The sequence below is a fragment of the Symphodus melops genome (genome assembly GCF_947650265.1).
Source record: "Symphodus melops genome assembly, chromosome: 1".
Lineage (NCBI taxonomy): Eukaryota > Metazoa > Chordata > Actinopteri > Labriformes > Labridae > Symphodus > Symphodus melops.
Genome location: NC_136691.1, coordinates 33,232,248 through 33,253,479, shown reverse-complemented (window position 1 = coordinate 33,253,479; position 21,232 = coordinate 33,232,248). Strand labels below are relative to the sequence as shown.

At 40.3% G+C, this 21,232-nt stretch overlaps 1 protein-coding gene across 1 annotated transcript; it reads right to left on the bottom strand.

Annotated features, from left to right (window-relative positions):
* Positions 1–1,341: 1,341 nt before the first annotated feature.
* On the bottom strand, positions 1,342–21,081 carry noxa1 (NADPH oxidase activator 1). The gene is made up of 16 exons (XM_079341839.1): positions 20,927–21,081; positions 19,550–19,724; positions 18,784–18,866; positions 16,798–16,906; positions 14,675–14,809; positions 13,306–13,413; positions 12,092–12,151; positions 11,960–11,997; positions 11,741–11,879; positions 11,225–11,293; positions 10,792–10,885; positions 7,874–7,965; positions 3,820–3,980; positions 3,252–3,360; positions 1,989–2,112; positions 1,342–1,835 (listed from the first exon to the last, which is right to left on the bottom strand). The coding sequence occupies exons 2-16, from the start codon at positions 19,721–19,723 to the stop codon at positions 1,726–1,728; spliced, it is 1,605 nt and encodes a 534-aa protein (XP_079197965.1). The 5' UTR covers position 19,724; positions 20,927–21,081; the 3' UTR covers positions 1,342–1,725.
* Between the last annotated feature and the right edge of the window lie 151 nt (positions 21,082–21,232).

Here is a 21,232-nt window from a genome sequence, read left to right as displayed (position 1 = left end):
GATATAGAGTAAATGTAGCTCAGCTGTGTGATCAGCTGCCAGGTGTCATCTGGTAAGAGTCAGAATACATTTATTAAAGTACATGTACTGAGTAAATGCATATTTGGTTCAGTGCAAGTTTTTATTAATTATTTGATTAAGTTATTGTAGCTTTTTAAGCTATAAAGAAAACAGACATGCACAAGTAAATACAAACATGTTTTGAAAAATGTATATGAACTTCTGTTTGTATTTTTTGGTGATGTTCGATGTGAATCTTGTAAAAACAAAAAGTACATTTGGAGAAATATTTCCATTTTTCATGGCACTTTGTAGTGGCCTTTCTATAAGGCAACCATGCCTCCAGTGGCCCCATGCGAGTTCAAGACCACTGATCATTTCAAGAAGACTCCCCACAGCTGGAGACAATCCTTGTCAGAAGATTGGGGGGGGGGGGGGGGGGGGGCAAGGAGCAGTGTTGCAATCTTGGCGACTTTCTCGTTAAATCTTCCTACTTTTCATATCCTCTTGGTGACTTTTTTGTCAAAAGTTACTAGCGACAAATCGAGTGATTTTTTTTTATTTTGAGAAGTAATGGCCTATTTAATCGGCAAATAAATAAAAAACAAGAATCAACGGAATAGAGGTCATTTGTATTTCTGAACATTTTGAGGGGTTTTTTTACTCACTTTTTGTCTCTCCCACAACTTAATTTCTGTCCTACAGCATCCATTACACTTTGCATGCTTATTTCAAATTAGGTGATGAAGTCATTGAGCGACTTCTTGCAACTTTTAGGACCGCCAATAGCTACTTTCCTCACAAAGGAGTCTGCTACACAATGCTATAATGACAGGATGTGACTTTATATCAATGCTATGTGTAGTCCAATGAGAAGACAACATCCACTAAAGAGAGGAGAACAAACTGGCAAACAGAAAACATCATTCCGCTGTTTAATTACATGCAGAGATTGCAGCAGTCCCAGTATAGAAACGTCACTGCGCTCCTATTAGCTCGAGCTGTATTTTCCTGAGAATTTCCTGCGACGTTCTCACGTAAGCTTACTCGGACTTGCTGCGGAGTAAATACTCGGGGTCTGGCAGGAGAAACTGCGGGTGAAGTGTGAGTTTAAAATGTGGCCGTTTGCGTTCACATAAACGTAGTTTTCCAGGAGATATCAGGAGAGGTGTGAAAACAAAAATAGTGAAGCCTGGTGTGATGTTGCATCTTCCCGTATGTTCTTGGAGAAAGCTTTAAATCCGTTGTTGTTACACCATCACAGTTCACAAACAGTTTTTATCAACTAGTGCATACACAAGATCCCTACTGTACCAAAAAGTAAACACTACTTCACTTAAATTGTTGTTACATTTTTTTAAGGACACAGAAGTTGAAGAACAGATTTCAGCATCAGGATACGGTACACAATCGATCCCTGTGACACGACAGGGCATCTTTAACAATCATTGTAAAACCTGAACAGAAGATCATATAGTTGATACCTTTGGATAAAAAACATCATGACGTTTTTAATGTCAGTATAAATTCTTGTTTGTCTACGAGGAGACAGGAATATAACTAAGAGAAAATGAAGCACAGCAGATTTAATATAAACAGTACCACTGATATTCTCTGAGTTGCTGCTGCAGCAGCATCACAGATAGAGTGAAGCCTGACTTCACTGTTTGTCCCTGGAGGTGTTACTTGGTTGTAAACAGGCACCTTCACAGGTTAACAGGTTTATCAGAGATGGCTGCTCTCCAGGATCTCGCCGACGTTCTCCCTGTAGGCGAAGCAGCTGGGGAAGATGCCGATGTTTCCTGCACAGTGTCCCTCTAACCACTCCTCATTAACTGCCGGAGAGAGAGAGAGAGAGAGAGAGAGAGAGAGAGAGAGAGCCGTAAAGAGAGAGGGGGAGTGAGACTCACACACTGAGGACACAGTGAAAATAAAAAGAGACGAGAACACTCTTTATGTTGTCTCTGAGGTCGACTTGCAAGCCTCACCTTCACCCAGGATGTCGATGGTGTCTCCCTCGCTGAACTCCAGGTCCTCCGGGCCCTGGGCAGCATAGTCATACAGCGCCACCATCTGGTAGAGGATGGAACGGTTGGCCAGGGGGTCTTCTGTCTGAAGTAGTACAACAAAAGTTTATTGGGATAGAATAAGATTTGCTGGGCTGCATAAAATCATATTTTTTACCCTCCACTTAAAACAAACAATGAATCAACCCAGCGTGTACAAAAAACAATAATCATGCATCTGAACAGTTTATTCTATCAGGACCAAATAAGTGAGTTCAAGACACCAAACAAGTACTGGAACATTTTCTTGCCCCATTGGCAGATCATTTTGGTTGTTACAAGCAATTCATGTCTGGTTTGAACCTTTGTACTTCCTTATGAGCTTACACCTTTAGATATCATCGTCCCTCATCCATGCATGGCCTGCTCCGACCCCCACCTCAGCGACAAGCAAGTTTGGAATACAAAGAAGAAGTCCTTCCTGCATATTATCCTATATGATCTTGTTAAGTGTACTGTCTCAGTCGTTTTTGTTTTGTTTTTTTGGTTGTTTTCTTTGAGTATCTAGAAAAGCGCTACTGTATATAAGACCAATTTATCATTATTATTATTATTATTATTATGTATTATTATATTATTATTTGAGATAACGCTTGTTTTGAACTGATAAAATAATAATAAAATGAATAATAAAATAATGATTGGTTGACTGACTTTGTGAAACATGTAATAATTATATGACTTTTACTTAAGATTGTTATGACATTAATTATGAACACATTGCTCTAGTGTGTAAAGGTGGAAATGTATTGTTTTATTTTGGGGCTTTTTGTGCCTTTAAAGATAGGACAGTGGATAGAGTTAGAAATTGGGGAGAGAGAGGGCGGGGAATGAGAAGCACAGGACGGATCAGAGCCCAGGACACCCGCTTATGGGACCACAGCCTCCGTACACAGGATGCTGCATTAACCACTACACTACTGGCACCCTGGAAATGAGTATTTTTAACATAAAGAAAGAATATTCTGAAGATAAACATAATTTGAATGATTATAGTTTGGACATATATTTGCTTGTGCCTTCTAACAGAAATAATATAGCCCATTCAGCGTGTCGCCCTCGTCATCCGGGGTAAAAGTGCTTTCATTTCATTCTCACATGCAGTCAAAAACAACCCCCACCCTACACATCCTTGCACCTAATGTGTGATCTCATGCCCCGACATTTATGACGAGTTGACCTCACCTGGCACCACAGGGTGGCCCTGCCGGCCTCAGCCACCTCCTGCATGGTGCGGCCCGGCTCCTCCTCCCCGCCCAGAGGTATGAGTGCCCGGGAGCCGTGCACTTTATGCCTGACGTGAGTAAAAGACAGAGGTTACGAGGAGAGGGGGAATGGATCAGAAATTGAGGGCAACTCTGTGGCCAAAATTGGACGGCAGAGAACTGAAGAAACGGATGATTACAAGCATTAAAAAAAGGATGTGATGCATGTTTTTTGTCGTTATCAGCTCCTATTTTTATTCTGACATCCTGACAAATCAACTACTCTGCTGTTGTTAATCCTTAGATGTGTCTTTCAATAAATCTTTGGTGTGTATCTCATCGTAAAGCCTTTGCGGTCTTAATCTGTTGTTTATTTGCTGCACTCATGGACTCGTCTCGTGTGCAGCTGCAGCCCTAGTCTTCTTTTTTCTCACATCAGATATTAAGCCCACAGGGTGGAGTGGACAAAGAAAAGCATATTTTTAGAAATGCAGCATCACTTGTTGAAAATCAGGGAGACAGAAGTGGGTTGGCAGGCCTGCGGTTACCTGAGGCGCAGCTGAGAAGCTGGCTGTCCCAATTTCTGCGCAATTCTCTCCTTCAGTTCGCTGTACGGCGTGTCCAGAGGGACAGACAGAGCCACAGTGTACGTGTAATGGACTTTCACCACCACAGATCCCCCCTCTGCGTCCTGAGCAGAGTCTGCATGCTGGGCACAAAAAGCACAAGAACAAGCACATTTAAAAAGTATTCATACATCATTTTTGTCTGTTACAGTCAGTTAATTAAACTTAGTAGGCCCAGATACATGCAGGGGACAGATAATCCACCCGGGGACAGAGAGCTTGAAACACAGGACTTTTACATCCATCACATCAAAAATGATCAAATGGCACAAATTACTTTTTTTTTTTTTGATACTTTTTTTTTGTGCCAAAACTGAAAAAAAGAATAGTAATAATATTTACTGGATAACAAACTTACATTTTTAGATTATTTGTCAGTATAATTATGTTTGTGTATCGAATCTGATCCAGCAGGTATTTTAAAGTCATTTTGTCCATTTTTATTTTGTGTACTTCTAAAAGTGAAAGTAAACTAATTAATGACTTGCACGTCACAATTTGAAACCTTCAGGGAGAAAACTCAGATATTTGTGGTGTTTGTTGTATACAGTCCGTTAACAGCATTATAAATGAGTTGATGAGACAAAGCTCACAGTTAAGTGTCAGATAAATATCTATTATATGACAGGTGTGGACTGTCCAGCAGGCAATTTCTTAATTAAGTCAGTGTCCAAATTGGGGCCGTTAGCAAAATAAAAGCCTCACAAGGGCAGTGCAGCAGTTTTGTATTTATGAAATTACATGAACATGCTTATGTGACCTGAAAAGGAGGGCGAGCAAAAGTTTTATTAAAAAAAAAAAAAAAAAAGCTTGTTCTGTCACACCTGCAGGTGTTACTTCTCAACACATTCATTTCCTCCTGAAATGAAATTCTCTGCGTCTGTCTCTGGTTCTCTGTGTACCCTGACTCTTCTTCATGCTGCCTCTGATTTCTGTGTTGTAAAAAACATTCAGTTCCATGTGCCGCAGTGCCATGTTAGAGAAATATGTGTTCACCTTCAGTTTGATGTGACACAGAGGCCATTGTCAAGCTGAGGAAACCGAGAATTCATCCTCTGCAGGAAATAAATCCCTTTCTCTCACTCCTGTCATCCTTTGTCATTTTTATCAGTTTGTCTTTTATTGAGTCTCCCGAGTTTGTCTTTTATCTGCTGTTTTCACAGCCGCTCCGCAAATACTCAGAAAAGCTTTACTGAGTCTTTCTTCCCCTCTGCAGTAAGACTTGTGAATCCTCTGCAGGTTGTCTTTCCTGAGTGATCACTGTGTGTTGTACATTTATTTCTACTTGTATTTACGATTATATATTGACTTTTGTTTCTGAGTTTCTTGTTCAAGCTGCTCCTAATCAAAGTGAGATTCAGAGTGTTGTTTGGTGGATTGATTTTTTTCCCGTTCTGCACAAACTGATTGCAGAATGTTTTGAATTCACCATTTTCACGTTGACAATGGGAGACTGGGAATTAGATGTTACCTTTGTCTTTCAATCATAACAGTACAGTTATTTACCAGTGCTCGAAGTCTTAAGAAAAGTTTTGCGTGATCCCAACCCTGACAGTCAATCATAAATCTTTGCATGTTGAGTCTTCCCAGTGAGTGTTTCTGTTTACATTTGTTCCTGCCCGACGATCCTGAGTTAAGTCTTGAACATCTACAACTTAACATTGTTTAAATTTAGAGGACTAAAAGCCACTTTGTACGAAGCACGTCTAAATGCTTTGGAGCTCCCAAATCTTTGTACTCGGGTTATTTTCTTTGAACCTGAAGGGAGATTGGTTTTGCACTGGCATCTTTTATGTCACAAATCGGTTGCAAATTTTTTTTAAAACTTACTAAACATTATTAAAAAAAAGAAAAAACACATGAAAACAGAAAAAGTGCTCAAGGTTCCACCGATCAGGGTGTAAAAGAAATATAAAACAATAAAATAAAGATCCTCCTGAATTAATCTTGAGTAATAATAAGTTTTGGACTTAGATGATCAGATTCATAAATATTTATGTGCAAGTATCGCAACAGCTTGTTCAGTTCAACCAGGCAGCAGGAACAAAATATATTTATGTACCACTTTGTTCTGCACCTTGGGACTGAAAACCCTCCTCCCTTCAAAGGGAAGAGGCTGATAATCTAAAGGGTGGGAATCATTGTTCGTTACATGATCTACAGTAACATGTTAAGATTTTATTTTTGGTTACAAGTTTAAAAAAAAAAGAGCACATTTTCAGATCCTCCAAGAAATCACAACGACTTAATGTAAGAATGGATTCCACCGAAGTGTTTGGAGTTTGTCACATACTGTTGTGGACAGAATCACTGTGAGTTAAAAAAACAAGCTCCATGAGATCCAAGTACCTTGACAGTTGTTGCCTCGAGGTTTCAATAAGAGCACAACAGCAGACATGTTGTGTGAGAGCAAATATACAAGAGTTAAATTCAGACTTGAGCTCTACAGATTGAATGACAACAACGTAATAGCTCGCATGTTTTACATTTCGATGTCAATCAATTGGGGAAATTCAATTACAGAAAAAAGTTAGTCAAGTTCTTTAAATGAAAAGCAGCAAGTCTCATTTTTAATACCAATTGAAACTGAAATGTAGCCAGCAATTACGCACACTTTAATAAACAGCTGATCAGTCATCAACTTCTCAAAACTTAAAATCAAGTTTGGAAATTGTGACACTTATCCTGCTCCTTACTTCATGTTTAAAAGTATTATTAATGGTCTTCTGAATTGGAAGATAAGATATTGCTGAGCTTGCCTGTCTTTACTCATGCTATGCTAATAAACTCTCAACAGCTTGTTGAGGTTTTAGCTTGTGGAAATAAAAGGGCCTATATGGATGAAGTGATAAGACTTTACCATGTTGTAACTGCATTAGAGCATTTTATGTTAAGGTCTGTTTCTGCTGCTGCTTGTTTTAGCATCTAAACTAATCTTGTTTCCTGCTTGGTCCCCAGGTGAGATTTGTCTGGCTGCTTTAGTACTTTCACTTTTTCTACAGAGGACATACATTTAGAAAGTTTTCTTTCAGTCACAATTCAAAAACTTCACATGATTTGATTTCTGAGGTCCAGAATTGAAAATCACTTTGGAGATTGTTTTCTGTGTAAAACAACTAGCTAACTAGCGAGGCTACCTACTGCTAATTTCATTCTCACAAAAAGGTAAAAGGTCATCGTAAGAGCCTTTCATGGTTAAAGACCCCAAGCACAATATGCAGAACAAGAAGCAAAGCCTAAGGAAACCAGTTTATAATGTAAAAATCTTGTTACACTTCAAATCCAGGCCTCACAGGAACACTTGGATCTTTAACATTAAGGTTAGGGATGTAACGATTCACTCAACTCACAGCATCTTTTTTCTTTTTGGTATAAAATAATCATATTGTCAGTTTTTGTCTATTTTGTTTGTTTGTTTTAAGTGCATGAAATAAAAAAAACTCACAATACAATTCACGATAATGGGTTCACAATCCCATACTCTCAATTTCTTTAAAAAATCAGACTGATGAGATTTGATGAGACTAACAGAAAAATAAAATAAGTTTGAAACATGCCTGTGGTCAAATGGAAATAATTCTACACACTGCATCAATAAACTGGAAAATCTTATATTATGCAAACTGATTCTCTCTGGGGATGTGCATTCATAATGAAAAGTGCTATTGCATTAGAAACAAGTCTTATTGCTGGATTTAACTGACTGAAAATAAGTGAGTCACAGGATGTGTAAAATTAATTGTGGCTCTAAAATAATATTTATTTCCTGAGACAGACTCCCTCCGCCTCCTCGGAGCGTTATCGTGACTTAATCGGGACACATCAGCGTTCCCCGGCTAACTTCAACCTCACAGAGCAGTTTCTTCACATGTCCGCACATCCCTCTATATTTAGATCAGGTGAGAAGAGAACGAGTGTGTGTGTAGTGTGTGAAGGAGAAAAACATTGATGTGATTTCAGATGAATCAGGCTGTACCTGGTTGCTGGCTGCGTTGGCTGTGTACCTGGGAGGCTCGGAGGCTTGTAGCGGTGCGTGGGTGGCGTTGATGTAGGATGGAGGTGGACTGTCTGTGGAAATAAAGCGTACAGCAGGGAAAACAAAGAACAGGTACAGTCTGAGAACACGCAATACAAATGGAAGCAGAGATGAGAAGTTCTCTTCTATTCCATCATGAAGCTGCAGATTTGATTTCACCCCTGCAGCGATAATGGCAGCAGTGCATTCAAAAAATACTCACATGCCTGTTTATAGGCTACATTGAAACAACTTCTACTTGCTGGAAATATTCCTCCTGTTCCGACTTACTGACACACTCTTACGTGGCAAAAAGCTGCAAGAATATTAAAAAAGTTATCCTTGCTTCTCTGACTTAAAGGAAGACAACTTTTTTTCATCCAGTAGGTGTCTCCCTCGAGCACCAGAACAAAACCAAAACAAACTGCTGTTTGGCAACACCTGAAGCCTCCGCTCTCCTCCAACCCCTCTCCACTCGCACTTTCACGAAGAAGTTATGAATGAGACCGCACTTTAAACGCAAGTTGGCAGACAGAACTGTCCTTTACTTGAGCTGCAACTGCATGTGGCCGGCATTATTGTGTTAGCATGCTAATGTTAGCACACCCTGATCTAAAGACGCTAATATGACATTCAAATAAGCAGTGAGTATGTTCTCCTTTTCTCTAGTCCCTGAACTGGCCTTGTATACACGGCTCAGACAGCAGTACAGCCGGCAGGACTCAAGCTTCACTCATTGTGGACAGTCAGGACACAGAGAGACAATAATAGAAGATGTACTTCTTTCTGTTGTATTTATGTGTAAAATGTTGCACATTCTTCCTTTAAACGCTGAATGTGCGACATTTTAGACCTAAATGAAGCAGAAATCCAGTTTATCATGTCATGGCTGTCTACAATGAGTGCGAGTCCCACTGTCACTGTCTGTGATCTTATTTTATCAGTGAGTCGTATCTCACTGTGTTCACACAGGACAGTGTAAAAAATTTAATTTAATTGAGGGATAATATAAAAGAAGAATAACACAGTGTAATCTCTGCTTGTTTGAATGTCACGTCAGCGTTTTATATCATGGTCATTGCATGTAAATTTACATGTAATGTGAAGCAACGAGCAAACTAAAGAACGCTAACATTAGCCTGCAGCTCGAGTTATTTTGTTTTCATGCCGGTGCTCAAGGGCGACATCTACTGGATCAAAAAGTCGCACATATTCTTCCTTTGAGGTCAAATATAACGTTACATTTAAACATTGCATTGTGGGGTTGAAAACAGAAAGGTGTGTGCATGTGAGCTTTCTTGGGGTTTATATAAAACTTCTAAAAAAACCTCGGGAAAACTTTTCAAAGAGCACAAATACATAATGTGATAGTTGAGAGTCTCAAAAATATCACATGATTCAACTCCCCTGACTACACAAAACACCCGCATCCAAAGAAATGAATCATTTATGAGAGGAACTAAACTCCTGCACAGCTTCAAAAAAGACAAACAATCAAAACTCAACAGCCTCAGCCCTCTATATTTATCCCTCCATGAGCAGGTGTAAATACTGGCTGACGAGTGGCTATTCTTAATATACAGTAAGTCTGAGTAAATGATTGCCTGAATATTGTCATATACGTATCTAAGCATACCACAGTCCACCACATAGTTTTCTGTCCTGAGTGTTTTTCTTCATTCTGCAACCACAGCTCATTTTTCCCACCAGCAGCAGATAGATCACTGAGCATAAACACGGAAAAGTTCAACCCCATTATCAAGTAACTGGAGCATGATCCAAACCATGACCTGGATGACTGAGGACCTACACAGGCAATAAGTACTTGTTGAGAACTTCAACGACAACACATAGTTCAAATTCAATCTTAATAAAACCTTTTTACTACAAAGTAGTGAAACTGTTGAGGATCTGGGTTTTAGACAGTTTTAAAAATATGTTTTCTATATTGACTTTACCTATAAAAGTCAGGAAAAAAATAATGTCCAAAGGGTAAAATTCGAGATGGACGATTTATTACTAAAAATATTTAAAAAAAAAATATTTTCCTTTAATTGAACTATTTGAAACTGCAACAGCTGTTTGTGAGCGCAGCGTCCTTTGTCTACTACTTTCTATATTTCATTTTCAATCAATTAAACATCTTTGTTGCCAGAATAAGTTATTATAAGCCATTATGAGGAAACAAGGGACCCATAACAATAAACTCTTTCAAAGAAAAATGTCAACAGCCTGTCTGCTTGCAAAATGTTCTCTTTGTGTCCTGCCGTACAAAATAAAGACATTAAGCATCTACAAATACCAGCAATGGACTTATTTAAACTTTTCTCTCTTTAAATAAATTTAATGCGTTTACAATTTGAATGCCAGGTACAGCTAAGTGAAAATCAACCTTCTAGCTGCCACACTCAGCTCCTTTAAATCAGGCCTTAAAACTTTATTATTCACTCAGGCTTTCAATTAGAAATATACTTTCTGCCTCACACCAACAAATTAATAGTTTTTTAAAGGTGTTACCTTATCGAGTACTTTACTTCTGTCTTTTAATGATGTCTTCCTTTTGCACTGTTTTCTTATTTTCTGTTGCACTCTTTCCCAAAGCTTTGTTTTAATGTATTTCTGTTTTTATGTCTGTATAGCACTGTGAATTGCCTTGTGTCTGAACAGCGCTATATAAATAAACTTGCCTTGCCTAGTTCAGATATATAGTCAGCACCAGACAGACAGTACACATCAGAGATATTACTATGACCCTGAAATGATCCGATATGAAAGAGACATGCTCACAGGGGCAGATCAGAGCGAAGAGGGTAAAGCAATAAGATTTCAGAGAAAGTAGTAAACAGAGAGGATCAGGAGGATTGAGATGCTTTTCTTACTCCGAGGAGGAACTGCAGGGCTGTTACGGGTATTTGGGCGAGTGGGTGGTTTCAGTCCAGGTGGGAGAGGGATCCCACTGGGAACTTTCTGTAACTGAAGATACAACACGAAGGTCAGACAGCAATTTATTTCAATGACGAAAAATCATTGCAGTTTCATCCCAGCAAGAAACGTACAGTATGTAGCTGAAAGGAGCACAGTGACCCTTTTTTTAGAAAATTTCTATGTATTCCCCCTGACACTGCAGCTTTTCCTGCAGGTCCTCAGGAGTAAAGCAGAGATAAAGCTCTGCTCAGCATCTGAACAACCTTTAATGTGCTGCTGCTACTACACCTCCCAACTAAAGTCCTGCCTGTGTTTTCTCTTGAGAGGAGCCCAAAAAGTTGGTCAAAGCGTCATAAAGTGAAACAGAACATGAGAAAAATACACTACCTTTTCTTTTTTGCCTTTAGATGACTTAACATCTGCAGGGTCGAGCAGGGAGACTGGCAGAAGTCCTCTCTGAAAAAAACCCCAAAAAGATCAGATACCGAACGATGACAAACATTGATTTAAGATAATAACTTAGTTACAAGCCAACAGGGTTGTACAAGAAGATGCATTAGCAATGACAAATATCTGTGTATTAAATATGTGAGTGATCAGTATGTAATAGACTAATATAATATAATTGTAATATCAAGCTATTTGAAAGTGGCTGAGAAAAAGATTCTCATTGCAACATAAAAACAGAAACCAGAACAATAAGTCCAAACATAAGCAAGAAAAACATTTAGGTCCAGATTACATAGATCAAGAAGACAAAAGAGGCTGAATGACAGGAAATAGTGAAATAAATGAAATCAAAACAATATGAGAATGTTAATATAGATGAACAGGAATAACAAACACACACTCTGTCGATACTGCATGTTCGGCTCATTACAGATTCTGCCTCTCTCTCCTCACCTGTCCGTCATAAATAACGGTCGCCATCCCGTCCCTGTCCTCCTCTGCAAATAAAAACACTGTGGCCCCTCCTGGCACAGTCAGCTGTCCGGGGCCCCGAGCCATGTAGGGAGTCCGCAAACGCATGTATCGAGAATCCCTGAAATGAAGAGTTTGACGGTGTTATCTCCTCGATACAGCTCAGAATAACACGTTTACTGTGTGACAGCTGAGACTCACTGAGATCCGTCCACTTTGGGTTCATAGAAACCAGGTTTCTGAAGGAGAAGAAAAACACGGTGACAGTTACTGAAGGGACTTAGTGATTATTATTATAAATATTATTCATGCTGACACTGTGGTCATTTTTACCTGAACCCTTAAAGGTTCAAAGCCTCCGAAGTCATCATTGGGAATCATGGAGGAAATCACCTGAAAGCAGAACATTTTAGGTAAGTAAATGTAAACTTTAGATCCTATTTCACTTCTATGTCAGAACATGTCTCACTTCAATGTTGCATATATTAATGGTGGAATCAAACAATTTGTGCGTGAAGCAGAAAGCAGTTCATCAGTGTTCTTGGGCAGTAATATTCCCCCCAAGTTAGCACAATAATGAAGTCAGTTCTTGTGTTCGCTCAGAGTGACAGCGTTGACACAAAATCCTCTCTGGGTTTTCTTGCTCGAATGGGATTCTGTACAGGTACAACCCTGCCTTGTGTCCTCCTCAGTTTATGTATCTAACAGGACAACAACAACAACAACAACAAGATGCCGGTATCCTGTAGTTTTGTGCTTGCCCCGATGTTCAGGCAGGCAGCCAGGGTTCGAATCTAACTGGGGGCTGCTTTCCCACGTCATTCCCCACTGTTTCTGATTTCTCTAATGAAACAAAGCCCAAAAAACAATTATAGTGCACACTAGAGCAGTCGAAGGTGGGCATTGACATCATGTGAAAACTATGAATATCCTGCATTACACAGGAGATCTCTGAGGGACTATGGTTCATATGAATTAAAAGTTTGGACTGCTACATAGTCACAACTAAAACCCAAATCACCTTCAGGTTGAAGCCTATAGCAGTCTACAGGTCCTTCACACATTGTGTTGCTCTGATTGTTTGTAGCCTCCGGAGACATTTTGGCTTGTTGATACGTCCATATATAATTTATTCTGAATGATTGGGCTCGATGCAGCTAGCAGAACATCACAAATACTTAACCATTTTTAAATCTTTTCTCTTACTTAATACATTTGCACATTTCCTTGAGATTCCCCAGAAAGCAGGAGTAATCTGAAGGGGGTCTCTGAGCAAGACCACAAATGTTGTGTGCCTATTGACACGTCATCCTGCACCGAGAAAAGAGCTTCCTCTAAGAGAGTAAATATGGGCATGAAACAGAATCAAGTATTTAAGTTTGGACACCTGACAGCTCAGAGCACAAAGAGATAATGTGACTTCGTATATTGCTCTTACATTACTTTGGTGGATTCTTTCTCCCATTGTGACAAAAGCATCTTACCATACACCGACTGTATACAGTAACAAGCATTGATGATGATGATGATGATGATGATCACTCTACCTTTGCTTTGCCCAGGAAGTCTCTTTGCTGCAGCTGCTCCACCTCCTGTTTCCTGGGACGAAAGACCACTCCCTCCGGCACCAGGAGAGGAGCCAGGACCTCCTCCCTCTGAGAAGGAAAACAGAGAACAAACGTATAGACATGGAATTACTTTTTTCCCTTCAAAATAACTGATGTAAGTCAGAAAGCCATCAATAAACCCTCAGTATCAGAACTTCTCCATACATGTTCCTCCTGTCATCAGCTGTTCTCATCAGCTGGCCACATCTATCCTAAAGCTCTGCTCCACTCCCGTAGCCTGTCATATTGCTGGTGTGTTTAAAAAAAGAATTTCTCTTCCTCAGGGAAATGTAATCCATCTGTTACCTGTGCCCCTCCAACTCTCCATACATACCCAGTCTTTGCAGTTTATCAAGCTTCATCCTACTCGACAACTCTCCGACAAGACTGACAAACTCTGTAAATGTGAGTCGTTTCAAAGCAGTGCCTTCCCTGAGGCTTTTCTGCAGTTTGGATATGCTCTTGAGCTCATGGTTGATTTGTTTTTTAAAGGTTGTGTCAAATGTTGTCTGTCCTGTTTATTATGAGCTCATACTTTCTCTAATGACATTTGGCAGTGTAAGCTTGTTTATGAATGAGTTGGGAATAACTATGACCTGGTCCCTCATCACTCCTGAGATCAACACTCCTGCTGGATAGGACGTTTGATCATACGCAGCAGACATTCCTGCTACAGCATAAACTACATCATCTGCACTTTAAATGACACAGCATTTTGCAGAATACACTTTACCATGTTTTTCTCAAACTAACATGTGTCCCTTCCCTGTCTATAAACCCCACAATTATAAGAAAAGTCCATCTTCTCCTTCTTTTGCCTGCCCCACTTTTCAGAAAATGTTTGCTTGAACAGGTTGTTTGGAAATGTTCACTTTGTGACATCACAAAGGGCAGTAACCCCTCCCCCAGGTGGGCGACACTCCCACAGCTAGGCGTCTGTTCTGACCTCTGAGTCTTCCTCAAATATTTGGGCATAGAGCAAAAAAGTTGAAAAAAAAAAAGGCAAAGCCAGCTAAATCCTTCCAGAGAGGGGGCGTGGTCAGACACAGCTCATTTACATTTAAAGCTACAGACACAGAAACAGCCTGTTCTGAGCAGGGCGGTAATAGAAAGTTTTATAGACATGATGGAACTTTTAAATATGTTCATCATCCTTAATTATGACTGATAAATGGCACACAGCTGAGGTTCACTATTTCCAAGACTCAAGTTTCCATTTGATTGCATCTTAAAGGAAGTCAAGATGGCGAACAGCTACAAACAGTTCAAGAGAAGTTGACTTTGGAAATTTGTTACCACGGTCACTCACCATGACGCTGTCCAGAGCGCCCTCTATGTTCCCCCCTCGACCTCCCCCTCTCTCCTGGGATGCCGACAGCAGCACCTCCCTCGCCTGCTCCCACTGGCCCATCCGGCAGTAGACAGCTGCAGCATTATACAACACCTAGGGGATGCATCACATTTAGAAATTTCAGTAGTAGCCCATTAATATTCATCCACTTTTACTGCATGTGTCAACACTCACTCCAATTTACCACAGTAAAATGTTTGTTCAGGTACAAGTACCACGGATTGAATCATCATTTATCCAAAGATTTTGTATTCGCAAACTCTCTTTTTGGTTTTGGAACAAAAACTCCCCATTCACTGAGTTTTGAAGACACTGGAGGATGAAGCTATCAGTTAACACTTGTCAGCTCCAAAAGGTAGAAATCAGAAGGGCAAGATGCCTGTGACTAAGATGCCTCTCTTCAAGCTGTGATTTAAACAGCCAGAGACCTATGCCAGTTTCACTAGTTTGAAGAAAAACAACCTCAGAAATGTTTTGCAGAATTAATTACTTTCAAGATTCATGGAAACATTTGAGTGCTTCATTTGTCAAATGCACACGTACAATGTATTCTCTAAGAAACAAGGTTTTCAAATGATTTGTCCCTGAAGAGCATTGTTCTACCCACAGCTATGTGTTTGCCTGAGAGGAAGTCTTTGTTGAACTGAGGTGTCAGACTAAAGGCAGCAGCAAGGATACAGTGTAGAAATCTCGCAGCATTACGGGGTTATTGAAGGTGAAACTGTTATTAAAAGACACGTTTTAGACGAGAGCATCCGAGACGGGTTCAAGATGATACATTTGAAATGGAAAAGATTTCTAGACTTTTTCATATATTTACTCCAGAAAGTTCTCCCTCACAACAGGAGTCAGACGAGTGAGGGGTCTCATGAGACGTGACGTACAAAGATTCATGCAGAAATGGCCGACAGACCAACAGAGTTTGATGCCCTGAATAAAAAGTCTCCTAACATCAATGCTATATGTTTTATTCAAAACACCCACTAGATTAACAAAAGAGTGAAGAAGAACATACTGGTGCTTCCTTTGCAGGATATTCAACATCATCACCCTCTCTGTCTCCTTGAGTTGAATTTATATGAGGACATTTTACTGGGAAGCTGTCAGGAGGAAATTCATGGGGAAAAATTGGGCCCTTTGCGTTCACACACGCAGCCTGAATTGCAAGGATGCAAACAACTTTCCAGTGATGGTTTAAAAGCGATGAAACACTCAAACCAGGGCTTAGTTTGCCATTACTAAAACATATTTCTGAGAGCGATCTTCTACAAGCGCGTAAGAGAACAGTTATCAGCAGAGTTTATGGATGTAAAAACAATCAGCTTCAGCGCAGACAACAGGAGCTTTGACATGACTGCAGAGCTACAGGCTACATTTGACTTGTTTCGTTGTGTCTAAAATAACACAAAGACAATCACAAGTATTTCTCAATTTAGCGGCCATTGTTTTATCCCTTCACTATCATCATCATCCTCATCAGTACTATCTTCATGCTTGCTTGAGTACAGCTCATGGAATTCAGTCCACCATGAGATTTCCTCATGAAATCATTACCAACAGCAAAAATCAAATCTGCATCATAGAGGGCCTGGCTTCTTTTTTAGTAATGTTAAGAGTTCATCAAAGGAAGAGCTCACTGATGGTCATGTTACCATTGAAACCCTGGCTCGTGAATGACACTCTGTACACCTCAGCGTCGCTCTTTCTGTCTGCAGGTGCATCGTGTCTCGGAGGCCGCACTGGGTCTTATCTGTGTGTCAGAAATATGTGCAGTTGTGTAACCTCTTCTCAGCCAGCATCAATAGGGCTTTGTATGCTAGCAGGTGTGTGTGACATTACAACCACACAGTGGAGATGATGATGATGATGATGATGATGATGATGATGATTCAGCTCGGTACGCTCTGTTTTCATTCCACATCACGGAAAGAGCTCACTGGTTCTGATTTCCTTTTCATTTTGTCAGAAGAAGCAGGCTGAAGGCTGCCGTTTACCTTCCTCCATGCAGGTGTGTGAAGCACCCTGTGTGTGTGCGTGTGTGTGTGTGTGTGTGTGTGTGTGTGTTAGGCTGTATGTCAGACCTGCCAGCTGAACAGTTTGAATCGTAGTCCCAGCTGTCTGTAGTCGATGACCATGTTTCCTCTCATGTGTTTCTGTGCCCAGATACAATCCGACAGAGCCTCTTCCAACCTGCACACAAACAGAGACACACCGTCAGTTATAGACGGCAAAAGAATTCTGCACCTGAATCTCTGTACAAACAGGACATTGTGATTTTTCAGGCCCAGAAACTTCCTGGAGTTTCGAATGATTACTTGCATACCACACAGTGATCAATAGTCTCCAGGAAGTGAAGGTCAACTCCAGAGACGGTTCTCACACAACGTCCTGCTTTGGTTTTTGGATGGATATATATTTATACTCAGGGGCCGGGGGGGGGGGGATCTTTCCTTTACAATACTATCTGATCTGAAACTAGATTCATGGGCTACGATTATATTCACTGACAATCCTTTTAAATAAAGATGATTAAATCCCATTCATCCAAAGCAAACTGATGATGGAATCACAAGAATTGTTTTCACCTTATGAGACTGACAAAAAAATGCATCATTTCAAAATAACAGCGTCTAGCTTCAAATATTCTAGCAATGAGTTGTAGCTTTAGAAACATCTAGGAGCCACTCTGAGCGAGGAAGGGACATAAACTTTTATTTTAATGAGGAGCTATGCTCAGCGGGGATGACAAATTTTTTCAGAAGCTGTGATTGGTTGATCCAAACAATGGAGAACAAGAAAAAGACCTAAAGAGAGTGTGAACCACTTTTTAACATCATAATCATCCAAACGCAGACACCAGGTGACTTGGCAACACACCTGTAGTTTTATAGTAATGATTTTACAGACACGAGATCTCAAAGAAACTTGTGTGATCAAATGTGACTTTAGAAGAAGAACAATCGATGTCATCAGCTGGCTGACCTTTATGCGTTGTTTAATAGCCAAAAACAGAAAACGAAGAAAACAAAACAAACGGCGTTTAATCCTGGCTGAGGAGACATTTGAGGCGTGGCTTTCTAACGTCATGTTTTGCAACATCCAGTACAGACTGTATTTACGATTCAAGAGGAGCAGTGAAAAATTGGATTGACAACACAGTGGAGAATCATTTGGACAAATAATTGCTCGAGACGAGGAGAAGGACAATCCATCGAGCCCAATCATAGACTCCAGTGAAGGATTGTGTGATTATAAACACTATGAAATGCACATCTCTGCTGAATAAATTGTAGGCCGTCGTGTGAAAGTATAGCCTTCAAAATGAAACGTTTGAAAGCACATGTCCAACCTGTGAAGCAGCCTGATGGACAGTTCTGAACTCTTCAGCCTCTTTAAAGTCCCCCTCACTACTCCCAACACTTTTAAGCTTTCACCTCTTAAAAAACATGATCGCAGGACTTGTGAATGCTCCGACAAGTTTCATATTTGGTTATAGGTGATTGGATGCATGAATGCAGAGCCAAGAAACGTTTGTTTATAAAAAGTAGGCGTTGGGCTGTGGATCAGTTATGATGTGTTTGACGTATTAGGTTTGCAGCTGAATCGAAGGCTGTAACAGGTGCAGCTTTGTGTTGGAGTGAAACTTCAGTAACTCATCAGACTTCCTGCCTTGCATTTTTTTTCTTCACAGTGGTTGGTGCACTGACACACACCAGTGAACACCACGACAATCTGCTTGCATTTCTTTTCTTTTTTTTTTTTAATCTTACACCTTAGAAAACAGAGAAGTGTAAATGGAAAAACTTTAAAGTCACACTTTAAAATATAGATTTTCTTATTTCCATCTCTCCCTTGTCCAGTGTTGGATATATTTCTAGGATTACAGCCCCTCTCTACATACTGCACAAGAATCCTGCCTGTTTCCCATGTACTGACACTATGCTCTGTTTACTGAACATTATATTCAACTAATATTACACAGGACAGTAGCACACTGGTTAGCTATGGTCAGCTGTGTTAATGTCACAGCTTTCTGCGATGTGTATATGGTGTATCTGTCCTCTTACCTGTCAGTCTGCATCATCACGGCTGCTCTCTGGAAGAAACCGACAGCCAGACGTTGATCCTTGGCAATGGCGAGGTCTAAAGCCTGGACATCACAGAGACGAGGGGACGAGGAGACAGGGTCAACACAAACAGATGAAAGACTTTCAATGTGTTTCTTTCAGTCATTATAACTGTAAATTCTTGTGCTTGACCAGCTGACCTCTAGTAATTTAAATTTCTGCATGTTAAGAGGAAGTTTTTTTTATTGCCCACCATACCGTTGCTAAATGCTCATGGTGAATTAATGTTGGGTCTTTATTAACAATAAAACAAAGAGGACTTGCTCTCGAGTCTCTTAAGATTTTTAATATCTCTGAGAAGAACTCCTGATAGCCCCCACCTGCACTAATAGCAAAGAAATCATTCATTGACTGAAGTGACCACATTGGCTTTTAATTCATCGTTTCATAGAGTGGAGGTCAAAGACCACTGTCACTGAGGGGGTACTGAGTTGTTTTATCAGAGGGACACGTTCAACCCAGGACAAATAGACAGAAAAAACGTTTGTTATTATTATACCAAATAATCGCGCACAGTATTAACTACCACAACCTGAAATACTGCTATATCTATGGTGAAAGTCAAACCACAATATAAGGCACAGGGGGGACCAAGCTCAGTGTTACAGAGGTACTGGGCCCTGTTGGCCCCTGCATAGAACCGCCCATAGTATCATAGTCCCCCCCCTCCCCCCCTCACACACACACACACACTCGTCTCACAGACCTGCATGGCCAGTTCCAGCTGTCCCAGAGCCAGGTGAGCTGATGCAGCATTAAACAGGGTTCGAGATGAGGGTTCACTGATCTGATCCAGTTTAGCCAGAGATCCTTCCCAGTCCTTGGCGTCCACCGCCTGCACCGCCTCGTCCCACAGCTTCAGTAACTCTGTGTACAGCATCCTGCAGAGAGACACAGGAGGACAGTATGGATATAAAGGCTACACTGGGGGTGTGCAGGATTACTGGGCCACAGCCTCAGCCAACCCTGTAATATTTCTATACCTTCACCTCCATCACATAAATATGACATTTAAATCAAGGATAAAATCCCTTCTCTATGAACAGGCACCAAAAAAGGTGATGACAATGAGTTTATAAAACTGCAGGCAAACACGTGCACACTGTCTCAGCTATATACATGCTGGCAACGTTTAGGTAACCAAATATCAGGTGCCTTAGACTTTTTCTCTTTTGTGGTGTATAAAACAGGTATTGACATATTTATATTTTTATTAGTTTCAAAAGAAGCTTAAAAAGTTTTTGATGGATTTAAAAAAAAACTTTTGTTTTACCCTGAAAAACTCTCTTATAGTTTAAATCAAACAATGAATTAAACTTATATGAAGTTATATGAATCCCTTTTTGACATTTGATTCTTTTTAAACACCTAAAAGGCTTTTACACTTGATTTTCATTTAGCTAGTTTTACCTTGACTATGAGAGTTATGAGAAGCAAATCCAAACAAATATAATTAAAACACATATTAAACTAAATCTACAAATCCAAACAAATGTAAATAAAACAAATATAAACTAAATCTACAAATCTAATTGCATCCAACAAAGTGCTCTGTGGATGGAACGTTTTGCAGCAACTGGAGTTACGAAAGCATAAAATCAACTAAAGAGACAGCAGGTCCTGAATCAACAAGGCAACATTTTTTGTTTATTTCAAATTAAAACAATAGTTATACACAACAAGCATTCCCCTGGCCTATTTCGACAAATAATATAAGGTTTGCTGGTGGACTAGTAGTTAGTTGTTGCATCACATGCACAGAGGATGTAGTCCTTAAAGTGGACCGTCCAGGTTGAAACCTGACCTGTGGCTCCTGTGCAGCATGTCACTCCCCACTGTCCTGTGTCTCTAATAAAGGCATACTAAGCCCCAAAATAAAATAAAGAATATGTCTAAAGTTAAGGAAGAGGGAAACCTTTAAAGAGCTCGGATGTTAAACCAGGAGCAATCTGTGTATTTTTCCTGGAATACTTCCTTGTATTGGGACCGGCCCTTCACTGCACATGCCACTCAGTTCACTTCATTGAAAATGTAATAATTATCAGAGAACCATTATAAAAACTTCTACTGTCAGACTTCTTACCTGTTGCTCCTGTATGGCAGTCAGGTGAGATATCAGTGTGTCTGCTCTGCCTCCGTGCCGCCTGTCCTGTGCTCTGAGACGTCAGGGAAGTGAGGCTGAAACCGGCCTCCTCCTGAGTCTCCACCCTGCTGCCACAAGGAAGTCCTCCATCCACATTCCCCAGAAACCACCCATACCTGTCAGCAAGAATGATTACAACACACACACACACACACACACACACACACACACACACACACACACACACACACACACACACACACACACACACACACACACACACACACACACACACACACACACAGG